The 24398-nt window shown below is 46.8% G+C and overlaps 1 protein-coding gene across 3 annotated transcripts in view; it reads right to left on the minus strand.

Moving 5' to 3' along the window:
* The window catches only part of txlng (taxilin gamma), a 79914-nt gene extending 55802 nt beyond the window's left edge, over positions 1–24112 (minus strand). Inside the window, exons 1-3 of one of the 3 annotated variants that reach the window (XM_085906881.1) lie at positions 23983–24112; positions 19933–20034; positions 3460–3604 (exon numbers count right to left, since the gene is read on the minus strand). In XM_085906881.1, the coding sequence (XP_085763007.1) occupies positions 3460–3604; positions 19933–20025 (238 nt within the window). In that variant the 5' untranslated portion in view covers positions 20026–20034; positions 23983–24112. Of the gene's footprint in view, positions 1–3459; positions 3605–19932; positions 20035–22243; positions 22710–23982 lie in introns of those variants that run through there. The other 2 variants (XM_085906882.1, XM_085906883.1) reach the window with 2 other exon arrangements.
* Positions 24113–24398: the final 286 nt, after the last annotated feature.

Below are 24398 nucleotides of genomic sequence, written 5' to 3' on the forward strand. Positions count from 1 at the left end.
TGCTGATTAGGCAAATGAGTAGGCAAAGATGTAATAAAAGAAAAACTCTTAATATATACAGTATACTCACTTGTCTGACAATGAATACCGTATTTTCCGGACTATAAGTCGCTCCGGAGTACAAGTCGCACCATCCATAACATGCATAATAAAAAGTCACATTTTGGGGGAACTTTATTTGACAAAATACAACACAAAGAACAGACATGAATAGGCAAAATTAGGCTAAACGATAAAGTATGCTAACAATACATAAAAGCAAACGAAGAACTGAGAACGTGCCTGACGTAAGATATTAACAGTTATTCAAATAACAATGACATAAATAAATTTATCAGACCAATCGTGTCACTCCAAATCATTAAATTCATTGAAATCTTTGTCCTCAGTGTCACTTATAAACAACGCCGCTGCTGACTCCGGAAGTACATGCGCCAATGACGGCAGACTAATCGTCAGTTGCAGTTCTAATTATTCCACAGGCCTATTAAACTATATATAAAAATTACACATTTACCAAACCAGCGCTCCTTCTGGGGACTCCATGGTTGTACTGGGTAACTTCAATGCTCACGTGGGCAATGACAGTGAGACCTGGAAGGGCGTGATTGGGAGAAACAGCCCCTCCGATTTGAACCCGAGCAGTGTTTTATTGTTGGACTTCTGTGCTCAACACGGATTTCTATAATGAACACCATGTTCAAGCATAAGGGTGTCCATGTGTGCACTTGGCACCAGGACACCCTAGGCTGCGGTTCGATGATAGACTTTGTAGTCATGTCATCGGACTTGTAACCGCATGTTTTGGACACTCGGGTGAAGAGAGGGGCGGAGCTGTCAACTGATCACCACTTGGTGGTGGGTTGGCTCCGATGGTGGGGGAAGATGTAGGTCTGACCTGGCAGACCCAAACGCTCTGTGAGGGTCCCCTGTCAGGAAGAGCTTCAACTCCCACTTCCGGCAGGGCTTTTCCCACATCCCAGGAACGCGGGGGACATTGAGTCTGAGTGGACCATCTTCCGTGCCTCCATTGTTGAGGCAGCCGACCGGAGCTGTGGCCGTAAGAGGGTTGGTGCCTGTCGTTGCCGCAACCCCCGAACCCGCCGGTGGACATCGGCGGTGAGGGATGCCGTCAAGCTGAAGGAGGAGTCCTATCGGGCTGTTTTGGCCTGTGGGATTCTGGAGGCAGCCAACAGCCAGTTGATGAGGCAAAAACCGGGGTGTGGGAGGAGTTTGGCAAGGCCATGGAGAATGACTTCCGGACGGCTTCGAGGAAATTTTGGTCCACAATCCAGCATCTCAGGAGTGGGGAAAAGTGCACCGTCAACACTGTTTACAGTGGAGATGGCGTGCTGCTGACTTCGTGAGTCGATGGGGAGAATACTTTGAAGACCTTCTTTCTCAATTCCACCAACACGCCTTCCATTGTGGAAGCAGAGCCTGGAGACTCAGAGGGGGACTCTGGGGTCGAAGTCACTGAGGTAGTTATAAAACTCCTTGGAGGCAAGGTCATGGGGGTGGATGAGCTCCGCCCTGAGTTCTTAAAGGCTCTGGACGTTGTGGGGCTGTCCTTGCTGACACGCTTCTACAGCATTGCGTGGACATCGGGGACGGTGAGTCTAGATTGGTAGACTGGGGAGGTGGTTCCCCTCTTTAAGAAGGGGGACCAGAGGGTGTGTTCCAACGACAGAAGAATCAGACTTCTCAGCCTCCCTGGTAAGGTCTATTCAGGGGTGCTGGAGAAGGTCTGTCGGGAGATCAAATCTCAGATTCAGGAGGACCAGTGTGGTTCTCATCCTGGCTGTGGAACAGTGGACCAGCTCTATTGGCAGGATCCTCGAGGGTGCATGTCCACATGTGATTTGTGGACTTGGAGAAGGCGTTTGACCGTGTTCCTCGGGAAGTTCTGTGAAGGATGCTTCGGGAGTACAGGGAGCTGAACCAACTGATAAAGGGCGGTTTGGTCTATGTATCATCGATGCCAGAGCTTAATCCACATTTCCGGATTCGTTCCCAGTGAGGGTTGGACTCCACCAAGGCTGTCCTTTGTCACCGAATCTGTTCATAACTTTGATGAACAGAATTTCTAGGTGCAGCCGAGGTGTTGAGGGTGTCCGGTTTGGGGACCTCCGCATTGCATCTCTGCTTTTTGCAGACGACGTGGTGCTGTTGGCTTCTTTAAGCCGTGATCTCCAGCTCTCACTGGAGTGGTTTGCAGCCGAGTGTGAAGCGGTCGGGATGAGGATCACTACCTCCAAATCTGAGTCTATGGTCCTCAATCGGAAAAGGGTGGAATGCCCTCTCCGGATCGGAGATGAGATCCTGCCCCAAGTGGAGGAGTTCAAGTATCTTGGGGTCTTGTTCACGAGTGAGGGCAGGATGGAGCGCGGGATTGACAGGCGGATCGGCACAGGGTCGGCTGTAATGCAGACTCTCTACCGGTCCGTCGTGGTGAAGAGAGAGCTGAGCCAAAAGGCAAAGCTCTCAATTTACCGGTCGATCTACGCTCCTACCCTCGCCTATGGTCACAAGCTATGGGTCGTGACCGAAAGAACAAGATCCCGGATACAAGCGGCCAAAATGAGTTTACTCGGCAGGGTGTTCGGGCTCTCCCTTAGAGAGAAGGGATGAGAGGCTCAATAATCCGGAAGAGACTCGGAGTAGAGCCGCTTCTCCATGTTGAGATGAGGTGGCTCGGGCATCTCACCCGGTTGCCTCCTGGACGCTTGCCTGTGGTGTTCCGGGCAAGTCCCAACCGGCAGGAGACCATGTGGACGTCCCAGGACGCGCTGGAAAGACTGTCTCTCAGCTGGCCTGGGAACGCCTTGGGATCCGGCTGGATGAAGTGGCTGGGGAGAGGGGAGTCTGGGAGTAACTCCTAAAGCTGCTGCCCCCGCGACCCAACCCCAGATAAGCGGAAGAGGATGGATGGATGGATGGAAATCTTCGTCCTCTGTGTCGTGAAACACTCAAACAACTCCGCTGACTCCGGAAATCGATGTGGAGCTGACGTCAGACTCATCGTCAGTTGCAGTTACAATTATTCCACAGGCCTCGACCGCCCTTATGCAATTTAGTGTGAAAATAACGTGAAGTGATATACTATTAAGACTTGCATGTCTTGTGTGCGCGCGTTGTGGAATTGAATCCCGCTCAGTGGCAGTGTGCATGTGGGTGTGATTGGTTGTTTGTCTCTTTATGTTTGTGCCCTGCAACTGGCTGCCGACCAGTTCAGGGTGTCGTCTGTCTTTCGCTCTTTGTTAGCTGGGATTGCGCAACCCTGAACAGAATAAGTGGTGTTAAAAATGGATGGATGAATCCATAACTTAAAGCATGTTTTAATCATAGAAAGCAAAGGTATGAAGAACAGTAACATATTGAAACAGAGTATAAAAGTGTAATCAATCTATATAATAAATGAAATCCAGTCTGTAAATAGTCAAAATTCATAGTTCCTACCAAAGGCATCCTCTTCAGAAGACTTGGGTTCTCCAAGATCAAGCGCTGACTCCCTCAAGTCACTGAGACTGCCCTCTCTGCCAGGAGTCTCTCCTCTCTCTTCCCCATTGCAGCACAACTCTAAATCAAACTCTGCAACCTCCTCCTAACAAGAGACATATGCAAAGAAGGCGGTTAAGATCAAAGACAACTTTAAAGTCATTTTGATCTCTCGGGAGTCCAGCAGGTGCAAAATACAATTCAAGAAGGCAAACAGTAAACCGGTGTGTATGATGACACTTTTGTTGCCTTGGCCTAATTTTCTGTTTTTATTGAGTCGTGCTTCATTGACAGAGTTTCTACTTGTGTACTGTTATAACTTGGGCTACATCGATTATAACAGAAAGGAAGACACTGAAGCCGGGACACCATTACTCACAAGATTGTAATCGGGTTCAACTACGATTTACATCAACTATGTCATCACACAGATTACCCAGTAAGCATCATGGCACTTTGCTAAACCACGTCAGCAACAAATACACATTTACAAACGCCGAATTTGGTTGAGAGAAGAGGTTTGGCCATCGTTCCTGGCTGACGTAGCAACAGCCCTTTCCATTTAAAAGCACTCCCATTATGGGGGATGTTGTTCTGCACAGTTCAGACAAATAAAGAGTAAGACATCAATTACGACTTTGTTCCTCCTCACTTATTCAAGGAGGTTCTCCTCTGTACTAAAATAAACACCAATCGGTTTCCTGGTGTAGTCCCAACATTTTAAACATGCTGCATTTTAACCCCATTGTCATTTTTTAGTACCGTATTTTCCGGACTAAAAGGCGCACCGGATTACAAGGCGCATAAAATAGAAGCTATACTGCAACAAACTGAGGTTGACTAGGTTTGCAGCATGCATCCACAAGCCAATAACCAATGAGCCCTCTGTAAACAATCGCGTTTCTCAAACTATCCTATAAAATGATCAAAACTGACTAAAGTTCGAACTAACGCATTGGTACTGCTTACCTATGTTTCCCTTCCATATCGATCCGTAAATTTACTCAATACATTAAGAGAGCAGCTTATTTTGACATGAAATAGCCTCGTGCGTATAGCAGCTATCACTGTAGCATTAGCCACCCGCAAACTCCCATGAGCCTCAGTTCGCAGACTCCCATGAGCCTCAGCAAAGTGTAAACTATTGCAATTCTCAAACGAGCGCTTATAAAATTATCGGAACTGACTAAAGTTTGATCTAACACCTTGGTACTGCTTACCTATGTTTCCCTTCTATATCGATCCGTAAATTTACTCGAAACATTAACAGAGCAGCCTATTTTGACATGAAAGTCTCGTGCGCATAGCAGCTATCACTATAGCATTAGCCACCCGCAAACTCCCATGAGCCTCAGCGCACAGACTCCCATGAGCCTCAGCAAAGTATAAACAATCGCGTTTCTCAAACTAGCTCTTCTGAAATAATCGGAACTGAATAAAGTTCGATCTAACACCTTGTTACTGCTTACCTATGTTTCCCTTCCGTATCGATCTGTATATTTACTCGAAACATTAACAGAACAGCCTATTTTGACATGAAATAGCCTCGTGCGTATAGCAGCTATCACTATAGCATTAGCCACCCGCAAACTCCCATGAGCCTCAGCTCGCAGACTCCCATGAGCCTTGGCAAAGTGTAAACAATCGCATTTCTCAAACAAGCACCTATTAAATGATCGGAACTGACTAAAGTTTGATCTAACACATTGGTACTGCTTACCTATGTTTCCCTTCCATATCGATCCATAAATTTACTCGAAACATTAACGGAGCAGCCTATTTTGAAATGAAATAGCCTCACGGGTACAACAGCTATTCAGTGACGCCCCGACAACGGTTGCTATAATGCTGGTAAGCGATGCGACCTTGCAGTTTACTAGTTGTACTAAAACGTACAGAAAATTTTGGCAGAGCACTGTGTACAACCAGTATGGATCAACAAATTCATCAATTGTTCCATATATAAAGCGCACCGGACTATAAGGCGCGCTGTCGCTGTCTGTTTTGAGAAAATGTTAGGTTTTTAGGTGCGCCTTATAGTCTGGAAAATACGGTAGTTTAATGTGAGATTTAAAAAAAACAGCTCAGTGGAGCCCTCCCAAAAAAAAACAAAGCAGCATCAGTTGTTTCATTTGGAGCTATGAAAATTTTGTCGTATGAGTAACAGTCTAAAACCTACAAAAAAAGTCTCTCAGACCCTTATGGTAAATCAAAAAGGATGTTAGTCATTTTGAATTTACTTTGAAACTCGGCGCACGTAAGCTGCTGTAACATTATCCAACCGATCCTATCTTGCACATTTGATCAAAGTTTAGGCCTAAGGACATCTAAACTTATTTTTCATTGTAGTTGTAGCCCACCTAATGGCGAAATAAAAAAAATAAAAAGGGAATAACATGTTTATTTCCCCCCTTCGTGAGTCGTCACCTTATCGTGGTGGAGGGTTTGCGTGCCCCTATAATCCTAGGAGCCATGTTGTCTGGGGCTTCATGCCCCTGGTAGGGTCACCCATGACAGTAGGCTCCTAGGTGAGGGGCCAGACAAAGCACGGCTCAGGAGACCCTTATGATGAATACAATTTATGGATGTCGTTTTCCCTCGCCCGGACGCGGGTCACCGGGGCCCCTCTCTGGAGCAAGGCCTGGAGGTGGGGCTCGAAGGCGAGCGCCTGGTGGCCGGGCCTTCGCGCATGGGGTCCGGTCGGGCATAGCCCGAAAAGAAAACGTGGGTCCCCCTTCCAATGGGCTCACCACCTATAGGAGGGGCCAAAGGGGTCGGGTGCATAGTGAGCTGGGCGGCGGCCAAAGGCGGGGACCTTGGCGGTCCGATCCCTGGCGGCAGAGGCTGGCTCTAGGGACATGGAATGTCACCTCTCTGGCTGGAAAGGAGCCCGAGCTGGTGTGTGAGGCAGAAAGGTTCCGACTAGACATAGTCGGACTTGCCTCCACACATAGTTTGGGCTCTGGTACAAGCCCTCTCGAGAGGGGCTGGACTCTCTTCCACTCTGGAGTTGCCCACGGTGAGAGGCGTCGAGCAGGTGTTGGCATACTTATTGCCCCCCGGCTGGGCGCCTGCACATTGGGGTTCACCCCGGTGAGCGAGAGGGTAGCCTCCCTCCGCCTTCGGGTGGGGGGACGGGTCCTGACTGTTGTTTGTGTCTATGCACCGAACGGCAGCTCAGAGTACCCACCCTTCTTAGAGTCCCTGGAGGAAGTGCTGGAGAGCGCTCCTTCTGGGGACTCCATCGTTCTACTGGTTGACTTCAATGCTAGCGGTGTTCTATTATTGGAATTCTGTGCTCGACACGGATTTTCTATAATGAACACCATGTTCAAGCATAAGGGTGTCCATGTGTGCACTTGGCACCAGGACACCCTAGGCCGCAGTTCGTTGATCGACCTTGTAGTCGTGTCATCGGATTTGCGGCCGCATGTTTTGGACACTCGGGTGAAGAGAGGGGGGAAGCTGTCAACTGATCACCACCTGGTGGCGGGTTGGCTCCGATGGTGGGGGAAGATGCCGGTCCGACCTTGCAGACCCAAACGCTCTGTGAGGGTCTGCTGGGAACGTCTGGCAGAAGAGCTTAAACTCCCACCTCCGGCAGAGCTTTTCCCATGTCCCGGGGGAGGCGGGGGACATTGAGTCAGAGTGGACCTTGTTCCGCGCCTCAATTGATGAGGCAGCCAACCGGAGCTGTGGCCGTAAGGTTGTTGGTGCCTGTCGTGGCGGCAATCCCCGAACCCGCTGGTGGACACCGGCGGTAAGGGATGCCGTCAAGCTGAAGACGGAGTTCTATAGGGCCGTTTTTGCCTGCGGGACTCCGGAGGCAGCTGACAGGTACCGGATGGCCAAGCGGAACGCGGCTTCGGCGGTTGCTGAGGCAAAAACTCGGGCGTGGGAGGAGTTTGGCGAGGCCATGGAGAATGACTTCCGGACGGCTTCGAGGAAATTCTGGTCCACCCTCCGGCGTCTCAGGAGGGGGAAGCAGTGCACGGTCAACACTGTTTACAGTGGAGATGGTGTGCTGCTGACCTCGACTCGGGATGTCGTGAGTCGGATGGGGGAATACTTTGAAGACCTCAATTCCACCGACACGCCTTCCTTTGTGGAAGCAGGGCCTGAGGAATCTGAGGCGGACTCTCCAATCTCGGAGGTCAAAGTCACTGAGGTAGTTAAAAAACTCCTCGGTGGCAAGGCCCCGGGGGTGGATGAGATCCGCCCAGAGTTCATAAAGGCTCTGGATGTTGTGGGGCTGTCATGGCTGACACGCCTCTACAGCATTGCGTGGACGTCGGGGACGGTGCCTCTGGATTGGCAGAATGGGGTGGTGGTTCCCCTCTTTAAGAAGGGGGACCGGAGGGTGTGTTCCAATTACAGGGGAATCACACTCCTCACTCTCCCTGGTAAGGTCTATTCAGGGGTGCTGGAGAGGAGGATCCGTCGGGAGGTCGAACCTCGGATTCAGGAGGAGCAGTGTGGCTTTCGTCCTGGCCGTGCAACAGTAGACCAGCTCTACACCCTCGGCAGGATCCTTGAGGGTGCACGGGAGTTCGCCCAACCAGTCCACATGTGTTTTGTGGACTTGGAGAAGGCGTTCGACCGTGTCCCTCGGGAGGTTCTCTGGAAGGTGCTTCGGGAGTACGGGGTGCCGAGCCAACTGATAAGGGCGGTTCGGTCCCTGTATCACCAATGCCAGAGTTTGGTCCGCATTTCCGGCAGTAAGTCGGATTCGTTCCCAGTGAGGGTTGGACTCCGCCAAGGCTGCCCTTTGTCACCGGGTCAGGACAGAAATTCTAGGCGCAGCCGAGGCGTTGAGGGTGTCCGGTTTGGGGACCTCAGCATCGCGTCACTGCTTTTTGCAGATGACGTGGTGCTTTTGGCTTCTTCAGTCCGTGATCTCCAGCTGATCTGGAGCGGTTCGCAGCCGAGTGTGAAGCGGTCGGGATGAGGGTCAGCACCTCCAAATCCGAGTCTATGGTCCTTGGTCGGAAAAGGGTGGAATGCCCTCTCCGGATCGAGGATGAGATCCAGCCCCAAGTGGAGGAGTTCAAGTATCTTGGGGTCTTGTTCACGAGTGAGGGCAGGATGGAGCGCGAGATCGACAGGCGGATCGGTGCAGCGTCGGCAGTAATGCGGATTCTGTACCGGTTCGTCGTGGTGACGAGAGAGCTGAGCAAAAGACAAAGCTCTCGATTTACCGGTCGATCTATGCTCCTACCCTCACCTATGGTCACGAGCTATGGGTCGTGACCGAAAGAACGAGATCCAGGATACAAGCGGCTGAAATGAGTTTCCTCCGCAGGGTGTCCGGGCTCTCCCTTAGAGATAGGGTGAGAAGCTCGGTAATCCGGGAGAGACTCGGAGTAGAGCCGCTGCTCCTCCACGTTGAGAGGAGCCAGATGAGGTGGCTCGGGCATCTCATCAGGATGGCTCCTGGACGCCTCCCTGGGGAGGTGTTCCGGGCATGTCCCACCGGTAGGAGACCCCGGGGTTGACCCAGGACGCGCTGGAGAGACTACGTCTCTCGGCTGGCCTGGGAACGCCTTGGGATCCCCCGGGATGAGCTGAAGGAAGTGGCTGGGGAGAGGGAGGTCTGGGAGTCCCTCCTAAAGCTGCTGCCCCCGCAACCCAACCCCAGATAAGCGGAAGAAGATGAAGATGAAGATTTTTTTTCCTGTAGCCAGTAGGTGGCACTACCACTACGATGAAAAATAAATTTGTAGATGTCTTCTTCAAATGTGCAAAGTCTGGAGAAAATAAGATTGTCTTGGTCAAGTTACATCAGGTTTAATTGTCACAAGGCATCATCAGACTTTGAAGCGTGTAGCCACGCCTTTTGCCCAAAAGTCACAAAATAAGTATGATAGAGGTCTTGAGAGCGTTCTGATATATGTTGGATTTGCCCGAGAGGCTCGGTCCAGTCCATCAAAGTTTATAAAATGTGATTACTTGAAACAATCGCAGTACTTCTCAATTATTTTTCTGTGATGCCCCCCCCTAGGGAAAAGAAAACATTTCGCCCCCGCTCACGCTTGTATCCTTACTAACATTAAATAAAACAAAAAAAATAAATAAAAAAGAAAGATCAACTTACAACAAAGAATAACTTTAAGAACATTGTTTTTTTCATCTGTAACAAAACAGATTCAAAGTGCATCACTTTGCTTGAAATTAAAAAAATAAATTAGAATTATTAAAATTTGCATTCTGTGTGACCCCGTGGACGACCCAGGTCCCGCTGGAGAGACTATGTCTCTCAGCTGCCCCGGGAACGCCTTGGGATCCGCCGGGATGAGCTGGATGAAGTGGCTGGGGAGAGGGAAGTCTGGGATTCCCTCCTAAAGCTGCAGCCCCCGCGACCCGACCCCGGATAAGCAGAAGAAGATAGAGGGATGGATTATTAAAATTATAAACATTCTTGACCAACTGTCATTTTATGCTGAAAAAAAAAGAAATAATAATAATATTAAATTAAATAGCATCAATATATCACATTCAATTCAAAGTAATCAGCAACATTTCCTCAGGAGAACAGTATATAAAACACTTTAACCTACAAAACAATTTGTGCTGTTTTTTTGCTTTTAACAAAATGAGGCAGTTAGCATTAACGGCTACAATGAGCACGTTTTGCAGTACAAATCTTTTCAAGATTCAAGAAGAATTTTCAACAAGAATTTCAAGCGGGGTTTGAAGCATGATACTTCAACTCTAAGCTCCTTCTCAATGTTTAGCTCCGACCTGTACATGGTCTTCAGTGCAGCAACAACAGAGAGGCCAGTCTCACAAAGATATGATGTTGCAAAAAGAAGAATGCTTATAGCCTTCTGCCCTAAGAGTGGATATTCTCTCTGACCACTCAGCCAGAATTCACTCTGTCTGTGATGCGAACCTCAGTCTGAATGTGGAGTCAGACGTCAATGAACTGGTTCTCCTCTGCAGAGCTGAAACCAGTTGGAGCTTGTGCATTGAAAGAAGGCATGCAGGTTATCGAATAATTGAGTATTTCCTTCAAGTCGCCTGTCCCACATTGCAAGCTTTTGAGTGAAAGAGCTTATCTTGTCTATGACCTGAGGGAGGTGTTTATCTTTCCCTTGAAGGTGTAGATTTAGTTAATTTAGCCTTCCAAATATGTCACTCAGGTAAGCCAGTTTCACCAAGAATAGGGTAATCAGATTTGAGTTTCTGAAAAGGAGAACACCTTTGTGTGTGTGTGTGTGGGGGGGGGGGAATCATTGGTGTATAGGTGTATGTTATGACACAAATCACGTGTTGTCTGTAAAGCAATTGCATTTATTGGCCCGAATAACAAAAAACAACACATGTACAATCACAAAAACATATTTACACTGAATTTTATTTAGTTTTATAGCTTAACTGTATGAAAAGCATAGCTAACTTCTGCTTGGTCACAAAGAAATCTGTGACTTTGGATGATGAGCTCTCGCCCCTCGCTGCTTTTGTGTGCTTGGAATTCATGTGTGCTTGCAGGTGATTGGCACCTTTATTTGCCACAGACACGCAAGTGCCTGCCTACATGTCAAGCACTCAGCTTCATAAGGATCATGACTCTGGCGAAAGCATGGGAATTTTTTATTCAACTTCTCCGTAACGTGCATTTTTGTTTCAGCATTGCTTGTAAACAGTGTAGACTGAATAGCCCACCCTACTTCCTTCACTCGCACGCACGCACTCACACACGCACACACGCACAAACGCACAATGCAAAGTGGCTAGATTTCAGGAGAAGGGCGTGACTTATTTGCGAACGATACAGAGAAAGGTGGAATTGAAAAATTCAACAGAGTGAAAATTCTCTTGACAATGTACAATGTGTATTATGTTTGAGGCAGTCGAACAAAAAAATCATGGACGATTTTGAAATTACCCCCTGACATTTTTTTAGTCTCAAAAATAGGACGTGAAATTTATCCATCCATCCATCCATCCATTTTCGTCCGCTTATCCAGGGTTGGGTCGCGGGGGCAGCAGCTTTAGGAGGGACTCCCAGACTTCCCTCTCCCCAGCCACTTTATCCAGCTCATCCCGGGGAATCCCAAGGCGTTCCCAGGCCAGCTGAGAGACATAGTCTCTCCAGCGTGTCCTGGGTCGTCCACGGGGTCTCCTACCGGTGGGAGATGCCCGGAACACCTCCCCAGGGAGGCGCCAGTGAGGCATCCTGATGAGATGCCCGAGCCACCTCATCTGGCTCCTCTCAACCTGGAGGAGAAGCGGCTCTACTCCGAGTCTCTCCCGGATGACCTCACCTTATCTCTAAGGGAGAGCCCGGACACCCTGCGGAGGAAACTCAGTTCTGCCGCCTGTATCCGGGATCATGTTCTTTCGGTCACGACCCATAGCTTGTGACCATAGGTGAGGGTAGGAGCATAATGGACAGGTAAATTGAGACCTTTGCCTTTTGGCTCAGCTCTCTCTTTACCACGACAGTTCGGTGCAGTGTCGGCAGTAATTCGCCTGTGGATCTCGCGCTCCATCCTGCCCTCACTCGTGAACAACTCTTTGGGCAGGATCTCATCACCGATCTGGAGAGGGCATTCCACCCTTTTCCGACTGAGGACCATGGACTTGGATTTGGAGGCGCTGATCCTCATCGCGACCGCTTCACACTTGGCTGCGAACCGCTCCAGTGAAAGCTGGAGATCACTGCTTGAAGAAGCCAACATTTCCACGTCGTCTGCAAAAAGCAGAGATGCGATGCTGAGGTCCCTAAACCGGACACCCTCAACGCCTCGGCTGCGCCTAGAAATTCTGTCCATACAAATTATGAACAGAATTGGTGACAAAGGGCAGCCTTGGCGGAGTCCAACCCTCACTGAGAACGAATTCGACTTACTGCCGGAAATGCGGACCAAACTCTGGCATCGGTGATACCGGGACCGAACCGCCCTTATCAGTTGGCTCGGCACCCCGTACTGCCGAAGCACCCTCCACAGGACCTCCCGAGGGACATGGTCGAACGCCTTCTCCAAGTCCACAAAACACATGTGGACTGGCTGGGCGAACTCCCATGCCCCGTTGAGGATCCTGCTGGTACACAGTTCCACGGCCAGGACAAAAGCCTCCTGAATCCGAGGTTCGACCTCCCGACGGAACCTTCTCTCTCAGAATCTCCAGGCCATGCTTCCACAATTGAAAGCGTGTCGGTGGAATTGAGGATGCCGGATGGTGGACCAGAATTTCCTCGAAGCCATTCTCCATGGCCTCGCCAAACTCCTCCCACGCCCGGGTTTTTGCCTCAGCAACCGCCGAAGCCGCGTTCCGCTTGGCCATCCGGTACCTGTCCAAAACGGCCCAATAGGACTTCTTCAGCTTGACGGCATCCCTTACTGCCAGTGTCCACCAGCGGGTTCGGGGATTGCCGCCACAACAGGCACCAACAACCTTACGGCCACAGCTCCGGTCGGCTGCCTCAACAATTGAGGCGCGGAACATGGTCTACTCTGACTCAATGTTCCCCGTCCTCCGGGAGGTGGGAAAAGCTCTGCCGAAGGTGGGAGTTGAAGCTCTTTCTGACAGGGGATTCTGCCAGAAGTTCCCAGCAGACCCTCAGAGTACGTTTGGGCCTGCCAGATCGGACCGGCATCTTCCCCCACCATCGGAGCCAATCCACCACCAGGTGGTGATCAGTTGACAGCTCCGCCCCTCTCTTCACCCTAGTGTCTTAAACATGCGGCCGCAAATCCAATGACATGACTACAAAGTCGATCATCAAACTGCGGCCTAGGGTGTCCTGGTGCCAAGTGCACACATGGACACCCTTAAGCTTGAACATGGTGTTCATTATTGACAATACGTGTCGAACACAAAATTCCACCGCTCTGGTTCAGATCGGGAGGGGGGCATTCCTCCCAATCACGCCCTTCCAGGTCTCGTCATTGCCCACGTGAGCATTGAGGTCACCCAGTAGAACAATGGAGTCCCCAGAAGGAGCGCTCTCCAACACTTCTTCCAGGGCCTCCAAGAAGGGTGGGTACTCTGAGCTGCTGTTTGGTGCATAGACACAAACAACAGTCAGGACCCGTCTCCCCGCCCGAAGGCGGAGGGAGGCTACCCTCTCGTTCACCGGGGTGAACCCCAATGTGCAGGCGTCCAGCTGGGAGGCAATAAGTATTCCCACACCTGCTCAACGCCTCTTACCGTGGGCAACTCCAGAGTGGAAGAGAGTCCAGCCCCTCTCGAGAGGGCTAGTACCGGAACCCAAACTGTGTGTGGAGGCAAGTCCGACTATGTCAACTCGGAACCTTTCTGCCTCACACACCAGTTTGGGCTCCTTTTCAGCCAGAGGTGACATTCCATGTCCCAAGAGCCAGCTTCTGCAGCCGGGGATCGGACCGCCAAGGTCACTGCCTTTGGCCGCCGCCCTACTCAGGCCCCTCCCACAGGTAGTGAAGACATGGAAAGGGGGACCCACGTTTCCTTTTTGGGCTGTGCCCGGCCGGGCCCCATGGGCAAAGGCCCGGCCACCAGACTGTCGATTTCGAGCCCCACCTCCAGGCCTGGCTCCAGAGGGGGCCCCCAGTGACCCGCGTCCGGGCGAGGGAAATCTGAGTCCATATATGTTTTTCTTCATAACGGGCTTCTTGAGCGTGCTTTGTTTGGCCCCTCACCCAGGACCCTTTTGCCCTGGGTGACCCTACCAGGGGCATGAAGCCCAGACAACATAGCTCCTAGGATCATTGGGACACGCAAACGCCTCCACCACGGTAAGGTGACGACTCATGGAGGGGCACTTCATTTATTTCCCAGCTAATTTTATGAATCGTTTACCCATCCAAATTGTGTCAAATGTGGTTGAGAGTCCCAAAATGTACATACAGATGCAAATAAATAGCCTGTATAGGTCTATTCTCCTTCAGTGCAAAATAAAATATTCTGCCAAAGCAGTGGTCCCCGAGTAGCTTTTGGTTATAATGGTGGTACCTTGGACAAAACCAGTTGAAAACCCCTGCTCTAGGATAAGGGTGCAAACGTATGACCTCTGTAAATGTGCAAAAATTGACTGAAAATGGCCACTCAGAAATTCATAACTCTTCTGACGTTCATTTAAGACTGTGGCTGACATGCACCCCATACCACCTTATATCTCTGAGCTCCTCCATCTACTTCCTGCTTTTGGCTACTGCTGTTGGCTCACCCTCTGTTCCCGAGGGCGAAAAGAGGAAGTGCGTTAAGTGATTACATGATTATCGTAGTATTATAATTAGTACTGTAGTAATGTAGATTGTGTGTCTGGCAGAGTAAACCTTGGTTGTAATCTGGATGGGACTACCATATTTTTCAGACTATAAATCACGGTTTTTGTCATAGTTTGGTTGGGGGCGATTTATACTCAGAAGCGACTTATATGTGATTTTTCACAAATTTTCAAAATTCAAAAATCCGCGATGTAGTGAAACCTCGATAAACGAACCGCAATGTAGCAAGGGATTACTGTCATTTGAACTGCAAGTGACGTCATTCGTGCTGCGCGGCGGTTGTTTACATAAACGACAAAAGATTCGATCACAGAATGACGAAAGTAGGCCCTGTAATTCCTTCACAGGTTTTTCCTTTTTCTCCATAAATTGTCCGATTTCCCCTCAGAGTACAGCTTTGATGCTGATGCTACTTGGCTAGCAATTACGTAGCTGGCTTTCACCGCAGCATCACTGACCTCTCGGCTGCGGGTGAAAACGGTTTGCGGTTTCCTCAGACCTACAAACATTTCATTTACCTTCTGTTTTCTCAGTTCTTCGTGCAAGCCTTTGTATTTTTCACCATGCTGAGTTTCATAGTGGCACCGACTATTGTACTCCTTAAGAAAAGAAACTTGCTGCATGCACACTAGGCACACAGGTTTCCCATTCACCTCCGGGAAGAAGTCAAATTTTCTTTAAAAATCAGACAGTGTCCACTTTTCTCTTTTTTGACAAAGACATTTTGCTGATGAGGGTGCCCGTTCCAAGAGAGAAAGCAGGTAAAGCAATTGAACTGACCAAAACCCAACGCCTCTAACGAACAAGATAGGAACTGCAGATTTATAAAAAAAAAAAAATAAAAAAAAAAAGGTATTCTTTTTTGGGTGTTTTATAATAATGCAAACTTATCCCCAGGGCGGATTAAACCCCCTGACGGGCCATACGTTTGACACCCCTGGTCTAGAGAATGACCCACTGGCAGAGTTCAGGCAGTGGTGTAATTCCTCGTCAATGGTTGTCTTGGCGGACAGGAGGCCTTGCACTGTGACAGTAGTAGAACTGTTGGTTCCTTCTCAGTCGTGCCTTTCCAGAGTTTGTGGTTTTGTCGCACCCTGGCATTGAAATCTCCAACCAGGATATTATCCTACTTGGGAACTTGGGATAAGATTTCATCCAGATAAGATGTTATCCAGATCAGTGTAGAAGGCCTCCTTCACTTCGTACTGTAAGTCAAGTGTTGGAACATACACACTTACCACCGTGGACTTTTGGCTGCTCGTGAGCATCAGGCAAATGGTCATGTGATGTTCATTGATGCCTACAGTGAGTTTGGAGGTGGCTGAGGGTGTTCTTGATATTAAGACCCACACCACAGATTCTGGGTTCTCCAATGGTTCTTCCTTTTCAGCTGTATCCCCCTTCTCTTCCTTCAGCTGCCCTTCGTCTGCTAGTCGGGGTTTAGCGAGTGCAGCGATATCGATCTGAAATCACCTTAGCTGCCTGACAATGATGACGATCGCCTTTCAGGTAGTTCGCTGTTTGTTTTCCATGAGGACCCGGACATTCTGGGTTCCAAAATACATTTGTTAATGTTTCTGACCGCGTAGTGGTGATCCCTTAGGGTGCTGTATCCCAGGAAGGAGTGTTTGAGGCAGGCTACCTTTTCTAGTCCTTTCCCTTACTCAGGTGAGCAGAGTAAAGAGGGATCTCTAAACTAATTGATGAACATATAGCTAGCCAGCTAAACAAAAAGGCAGAGTTCTTTCAGTTATATTCACTTGCACTTGATGAAAGTAATGATTTCAAAGACACAGCGCAGCTCCGAATTTTTATCCGAGGAATAAATGACAGCTTTGAGATGACGGAGGAGTTTTTGACCATGGAGTCTTTGAAGGGAACAACGCGGGGAGAGGATTTGTATGACAAGGTGTCTGCTGCCATCGAGAAACATAAACTACCTTGGAGAAAACTTGCCAATGTCACAACGGATGGATCACCAAATTTAACAGGAAAAAACATTGGGCTGCTGAAACGAATCCAGGATAAAGTAAAAGAGGAAAATCCTGAACAAAATGTTATTTTTCTTCACTGTATTCATCAGAATCACTTTGCAAGTCTGTATTGCAGCTTAACCATTTTGTGAATCCAGTCGTAAAACTTGTGAACTTTATACGCGCAAGGGGACTCCAGCATCGTCAGTTCATCACGTTCCTGGAGGAAATTGATGCGGATCATCAGGACTTACTTTACCACTCTCGTGTCCGGTGGTTAAGTTTGGGCAAAATGTTTCAACGCATTTGGGACCTGAAAGAAGAGATCGGCGAATTTTTAGAGTTCAATGAGAAATCTGACGAATTTCCTGAGCTACGAGACCAGAACTGGCTTTGTGATTCTGCGTTTGCTGTGGACGTATTTTCACACTTGAATGAACTGAATGTGCAGTTTGTGCACGACATGTACAAACATGTTACAGCGTTTAAATGTAAGCTCTTTTTATTCTCCAAACAAGTTGCGAACGCATCCTTCACTCATTTCGCCACACTTGACACTCAGAAAGAGGCGACGCGATATGCAAAGAAATACAGCAAATCACTGGATGACCTGCACAGAGAATTCAGTCGCCGGTCCTCTGATTTTTAAAACATTGAAGAGTCACTTCAGCTCGTGTCATGTCCCTTCTCACAAGACCCTGAAACAGTACCACATGAGGTGCAATTGGAACTGATCGATCTTCAGTCTGACGCCACCATGAAGGAAAAGTTCAACACTCTGAAACTTAATGACTTTTATGCTTCACTGAACGAAGCCACATTTCCAAACCTACGGAGGATGGCACAGAAGATGCTGGCCTTGTTTGGCTCGACCTATGTATGTGAGCAGACATTCAGTGTTATGAACATGAACAAATCCCGTCCGTCACAGATCCAGGATAACTGACCAACACCTCGGATCTATCCTGAGAATCACTACAACAAAACTTACTCCAGACTTTGATGCACTGACAAAACAGGGAGATCAACAACACTGTTCCCACTGAAACTGATGGTGAGTTTTCCTGCTGTGTTTATTCAACTGAAATGTAATTAAATTAATCATTAATAGGTCAAATCCTGTATGTAATTTATATAATACTCCATCCATCTGTTCTTGACTCGGCCCCTCTGTCAAATTTTAGAACTCATTGTGGCCCTCGAGTCAAAAAGTTTGCCCACCCCTGCACTACACAGTCCTTGGCAAAGAGAGTGGTGCTTTCTACTGCCATCATCTTATGCCTGGTCCGCCGTTGATGACTTTGCTATTTACCCATGGCTGGGGCAGAGGTTGACGGGCAGCAGGGCACGTCCATAAACCTGCATGCCTCATCTCTGGGGCCCCCTGCTGCTCCGAGATCCTGTACAGCTTGGCCTGGAAGTGGTCGGTACCCAGTTACCGCGTGTGGCCACGAGGAGGCATGTACAGGTCATGGCAGTGGAGAGGCTATGTATTGGCTAAGGAGACTTTGATTTGATTTTGTTTGTTTTGGCAAGTACACCACTTATATTACAACTCCATTTCACATTTTATTTTACATGACTTGTTGAAAAGGGAATTGGGTTAAAGCAATCCTGTTTATCTACCGTAATTTTCGGGCTATAAGTCGCTCCGGAGTATAAGTTTTGGTGTTGGATTTTGGTGTTGGACAAATAAATTTGCCCCAAAAGTGCGAGTTATACTCCGGTGCGACTTATATATGTTTTTTTTCACTTTATTGTGCATTTTATGGCTGGTGCAATTTATACTCTGGAGCGATTTATAGTCTGAAAAGTATTCAATCTTGGACTTTTGAAAAAAGGTTAAGGGACAGTTTTATCTTGCCACAAAACAGACCAGTGTTCGATTGTAATGCTGGTTCGGCTCTTTTGTGCAGGTGTGAATACACGCAAACGAATCCTGGTGCGGATTAAGGAAACGGACAGAGACCCACTTTTTCAAATGGTCTCGGTTTGCTTCCAAACGAACTCTGGTGCGGTTCGCTTCAGGTGTAAATTCAAACAGCGTAGATCGAAACCAACAGCACAAATACGCAGAGCAGGGATGCAGCGCATAGAACTTGCATGTTTTCCTCCATTTCCGGGTCTGTGCGCTGTGTGCCGCCCTGGTTATTGCTGTCCGATGGGAGCACAGGCGTGGATCTGTTTACACAATATACTTTACTTGCAAAATGTATAGTCTGAATAGGAACCGCACCAAACAAAAAAATTAAGTCTGCTTTTGGCCCAGACCAAACAAGCAGAGTAAAGGACCTTGAATTGCTTCCTCCCCCTTGTTACAAACACGGAGTGTGGGGCCATATTGGTCACACGTGCAAAATACCAGTGGGCTGCTTCTAATAGTAATTAAATATTATCCAGGAGACCTTGACTTTTGACATATGTGCCCTAAAAGCATACCATCAAAGATGCCTCAGGAAAGTACTTAAGATCACCTGGGAGGAGAAGCACACAAACACCAGCATTCTAGAGGAGGCCAACATCCCCACCATCACGGCCATCATTGCCCAGCACTAACTCAGACTGGCCGGGTGGTCCGCACGCCCAATTCTCGCCTCCCAAAACAAGTCATATACTCCTAGCTTTCTACAGGATAACATGCCCCAGGTGGGCAGAGGAAAAAGTTTAAGAACAACATCAAAGCAAAAATCAAGACGTGCCACATAGAGCCTAAAACCTGGGAGGCCACGGCAACCAACAGAGTGGCCTGGAGACAACTTGTCCGAGATGGAGCCACACAATACAATGATGATCTCCACAGTGCTGCGGAGGTCAAGCACAGATGTAGAAAAGAGCAAGTCTCCACCAAAAAGGTTCCACCTAGATTAGGGGTCGGCAACCCGAAGCTCCAGAGCCACATGCGGCTCTTGAGTGCTGTTCTAGTGGCTCCTTCGTGCTTTTTTAAAAATGTATGAAAATGGAAAAAGATGTAAGGGAAAGTATATTTTCTATTTTAGTATAGTTTCTGTAGCAGGGAAAACTCGAGAAAAACATTCAACGTTTTCCAGTGCTGTAAATTGTGTAGAATGCATATTAAATTTCAAATTATCTGTCAACGGAGATTTGCGTCATAAGCTGCGACACACATTTCTTGCAACTCGGCGTGTTCTTGCATTGTTGCTAGTGTGGTCCTTGACAAACCTTCCAGTTGATCAAACTGTATCTCTGAAAAATTAATTGCACACCACTTAAAAAAATTTGTTTACCTGAAAATGGCTGTCTTGTTCATGTGGTAAATCACTCTCCCCCACAATTCTTCTGGTCGCCACATCAATCTGACAAACTCCTGCTGTCTCCATTATGTCAACCTAGATAGTCAAAGGGAAGACTTGTAAGTGATAAATGTTACTGAAAAGGAAGATATTTCACAAACAACTCATCAGTGGAGAACCCTCAACAGGCAACATATGGTACAAATATTGTTTCTTTTTCTATTTGAATTACTTATTGTTTGCATAATTATATGACTTATTAGAATAGTACTTTGTCTTCCAAGTTAAAATTAATTTATGACAATGGTCGTCATATCGCTTGTATCAGAAATCATCCTTTTCCGACTGAAATCAGTGGAACTGACATTCAGCTGCTTTACCCCCCACCCCAAAGAAAAAATATACATGTTTATTTCTCAAAATGTCCGGTCTAAATGGATGGCCTCATGGAGAAAAAAAAAATCCTCATTAAGCGGCAGCAATTTATTAGGTAGATCAGGAAATACGGGAATTTAAATGTTTTAGTATTTTCTTTTTTTGAAATTTTGTAGAGATTTTGTAGAAATTCTTTTGAAATTTTGTGGAAATTTGGGCTTTTAGTTAGTGGTAAATATAAAACACAATCAATCATAAAAATAAGAAATAATATTGAAAATCATTCGACACAAGTGAAAATTTATGGTTTGGATGAGTGTTTGCATGCTCCCCTTCATTCATCACAGCAGTTTGACACGCACAGAACGAAGTAAACATCACGTGATTTATCTATTCAGAACAGTTCTCACAATTGTTTTAGCTCTTAAATTAGCAATGGCTTGGTGAAAACAAGTTCTTATACAAGCTTTGGTTGGTCGCTGCAATTTTCTTGCGCATAAAGGACGTCACTACGCATTTCAAGACAGCATGTGCAGACCCAATGCAACCATCGATGTTGGCTGGCTAACATGACCTTGTGAAGCTTGTGCCATAATACAGAAATATGCTGGCTAACATGACCTTGTGAAGCTCGTGCCATAATACAGAAAAATGCCTCAGAACGGCGGCACAGACTACACAGATACAGTGGAGCCTCGGTTTTCGACCACAATCCGTTCCATTCCAGAATGTTCGAGAAGTGAATCTTTCGAATTCCGAATCATGTTTGCCCATTACAAATAATGGGGAAAAAAGTTATCCATTCCAAGCAAAAAAAAAAACGCCTTTTTTAAGCATTTTTTCATTTGCGCATTATTGTTCAATCGCGCAACTGCAGCGCACCGCCAAACGCGCAACCGTAGCGTGTCGCCGACCGCGCAACTGCACCGCGCTGGTCACATTACTGTGACAGAGCGGTCGCTGAAATTTAGAAAACATTTTTAAAGTCCTGATGTACTTTCCAAAATGTAAGTTTACCTCAGTGCGCAGGGAGCTTAATTTTGTCCGATCTTGCAACTGCAGCGCACCGCCGAACACACAATCGTAGTGGGCCGCCGACCACGCAACTGCACTGCGCTGGTCGCATTATGGTGACAGAGCGGTCGCTAAAATTTAGAAAATATTTTTAAAGTCCTGATGTACTTTCCAAAATTTAGGTGGACCTCAGTGCGCAGGGAGCTTAATTTGGTCCGATCGCGCAACCGCAGCGTACCGGGCGCTCACTGTCGCATTGCTTTAGGAGCGTCTTTGTTGTTTTAGGATGGCTTTACTGCTCCCACTTGCTTCCTTTGGAGGCATGATTAGAGTTGATGCAATCCTCAGAGTAACAAGAATGTAATAACGGACGGAGTCAGTTGGCATGCGGGTCCTCTCGGCTCATCTCGTGAGGTTCGACAACCAAATTTCGTCCGACATCCGAAGCAAAAAAATCTCAAAGTTTTTGTTCGAATACCAATTTGTTCAAGAACCGGGACGTTCAAAAACCGAGGCTCCACTGTACAACTAGTAAAACAATACAATATGACAACAGGCTTACTTAACAGCTGCAAGAGTGAATTAGAACTCACAATTTTTGTTTAAAAACTGTGAAGGATGAGATGACAGTAAGTTTAAGGGTATTTTATGTAGTATTCCAATCGTAAGATGCAGAGAAATGGAAGGAGTTACAACTAAAAACTGCATGGTCTTTGAGGATGGTGAATTTGATGAGATTACTGGATATTAGATTGAGGGCAGAATGAGACAGTTGCAGAAGGGAAGAAAGATAGGGAGGTGTCTTGCCGAGTATGGATTTGTAAGAGGTGAAACCAGTGGTGGAGTCGTTGGGTGTGGAGCGGTATCCAGTCAATTAATTTATAGAAATCACAATGGTGAGTGGAGAAATGAGCACCTGTGACGAAGCGGATGGCGGAGTAGTGAAGAGGGTCCAGTTTACTGAGAGTGGAGTGGGATGTCATCCGATAGATTAGCCATGTCCAAAGTGCGGCCCACAGGGCAAATATGGCCCGTGTCCAACTTCCCACTGACCCAGTCTCTTTCAAAAAAATCATTAATATGCGGCCTGCCAAAAAAAAAAAAAAAGTCCCAAAAAAAGCAGTTTTATATTTCACCAGAAGATGGTAGCAGCCCTGTGGCCACACAGTAACCACGCGACTCTTGAACCTTCCAGCCCATTTTTAAAAAACAAAAATATAAAAGTTGGCACTGAGGGCCGCCACTTCCAGGACAAGTGGAAATTGGAGTATTTTTTCACTGAAAATACACAATAACTGTGTCTGCCCAATTTGCCAAGAGACTGGCTGTTTTCAAGGAATTCAATACTAAGGCCTTCGCCTTCACACTAATAATAATAAAGTAGAATATCAATAGTGTGAAGGCCTTCGCCTTCACACTAATAAAGGACAGGAATAATAATAGTATGAAGGTCTTCACCTTCACACTAATAATAAAAGGACAGGAATAACAATAGTGTGAAGGTCTTCACCTTCACACTAATAAAGGACAGGAATAACAATAGTGTGAAGGTCTTCACCTTCACACTAATAATAAAGGACATGAATAACAATAGTGTGAAGGTCTTCACCTTCACACTAATAAAGGACAGGAATAACAATAGTGTGAAGGTCTTCACCTTCACACTAATAATAAAGGACAGGAATAACAATAGTGTGAACGTTTCACCTTCACACTAATGAAGATCAAATAATATGCAAAAAGAAATCATTATATTTTTTGCCATATTGCCCAGACCTAATGTAAATTCCACAGGAAGGCCGTAGGCCAGATTCAAAGTAACAACCTATGCACTGTGAAGTACGAACCAGTCGACATCCGTCTTCAGTAAAATTAACCGTACAGTACATATAAATTCATCTGGATACATGATTTACAGCAATATTGGAATAACAAAATATTTGACAGATACAATCCTATATTCTACTGCCTACGCCATGAGCTATCACACTTCCACGAGCACAAAATTTTTATTTTTCGTTCTTGGACGATTCATAGCAAAATAGCATTAGGTGGCAAGTTGTGAGTCACGAGAAAAGAAAAAAAAACACTGTAAAACCTATTTGTTGGTCAATGTTATAGTCTACTTTATAGATCACTTCCGTTTGATTTTAATAAAACAAAACAGAATATAGTTGTCATTTCACATTCTTTTTTAAAATTAGAAGCTATAGACAAAATAAAAATATCACAATACTTACAGGAAGTTAAAATATTATATTTATTTCTGTTTTTACAATCACATAGGGATTGTTGCTTCAAATGTCTGGTTAACCAGACGATCACCAAGCAACCAGTACAAACCCATTTAGTGCAGGTAAACTGTCGCACTGTCGTGTGACTGACATTTTAGTTGAAGGCGCCTCTCTGGTTATTTAAAACGGATGAACTCTTACATTGGTATTCAACCTTATCTTGGCATAAGTTACTCCTTTTGTTAGCGAAGACTAGATTGCTAATAGCTAACACGACATGTGAACTTCGGTATAGATTACGTGTGTTACGGTCAATTCAAGAGGAACTGAATCTGACTCAAAGTGGCAGACACAACGGTGTTAGTTGTAAGATGTTAGAAAATCAAATGGGAATGTTTCATTTAAAATCTAAGGTAGCTACCTGTTTCAATGTGATCCCGTTAGCATTATTGTTGTAGAGCTGGTGCTGAAAAGAGGGGGGTTAACGTTAGTGTTGGCTCCTTAGTGAACAATTCGTTCAAAAGAACGAATCTATTCAGCGAACGAGAGAACGAATCACTTCCGAAAGTGATTCGTTCTTTATTCAGTTCATATGACTTCAACCAGTAGATGTCAGTAATGCACATTAAAGCCGGTGCCACCTCACCGTAAAACAAAACGAAGAAGAAAATGACGTAACTTCCCGTTCACGAACGAGTCGTGGGTTGCATTTCCCGTTCATCAACGAACGAATCTGTGAGTGAACGAATCAGTGAGTGATTTGCATTTCCGATTCATCGCGAGAATGGATCAGTGAGGGAACGAATCCTGACTTTTCCGACTTCCCATTTGCGAACA

Source organism: Syngnathus leptorhynchus, chromosome 3 (genome assembly GCF_054491065.1).
Source record: "Syngnathus leptorhynchus isolate UIUO chromosome 3, UIUO_Slep, whole genome shotgun sequence".
Lineage (NCBI taxonomy): Eukaryota > Metazoa > Chordata > Actinopteri > Syngnathiformes > Syngnathidae > Syngnathus > Syngnathus leptorhynchus.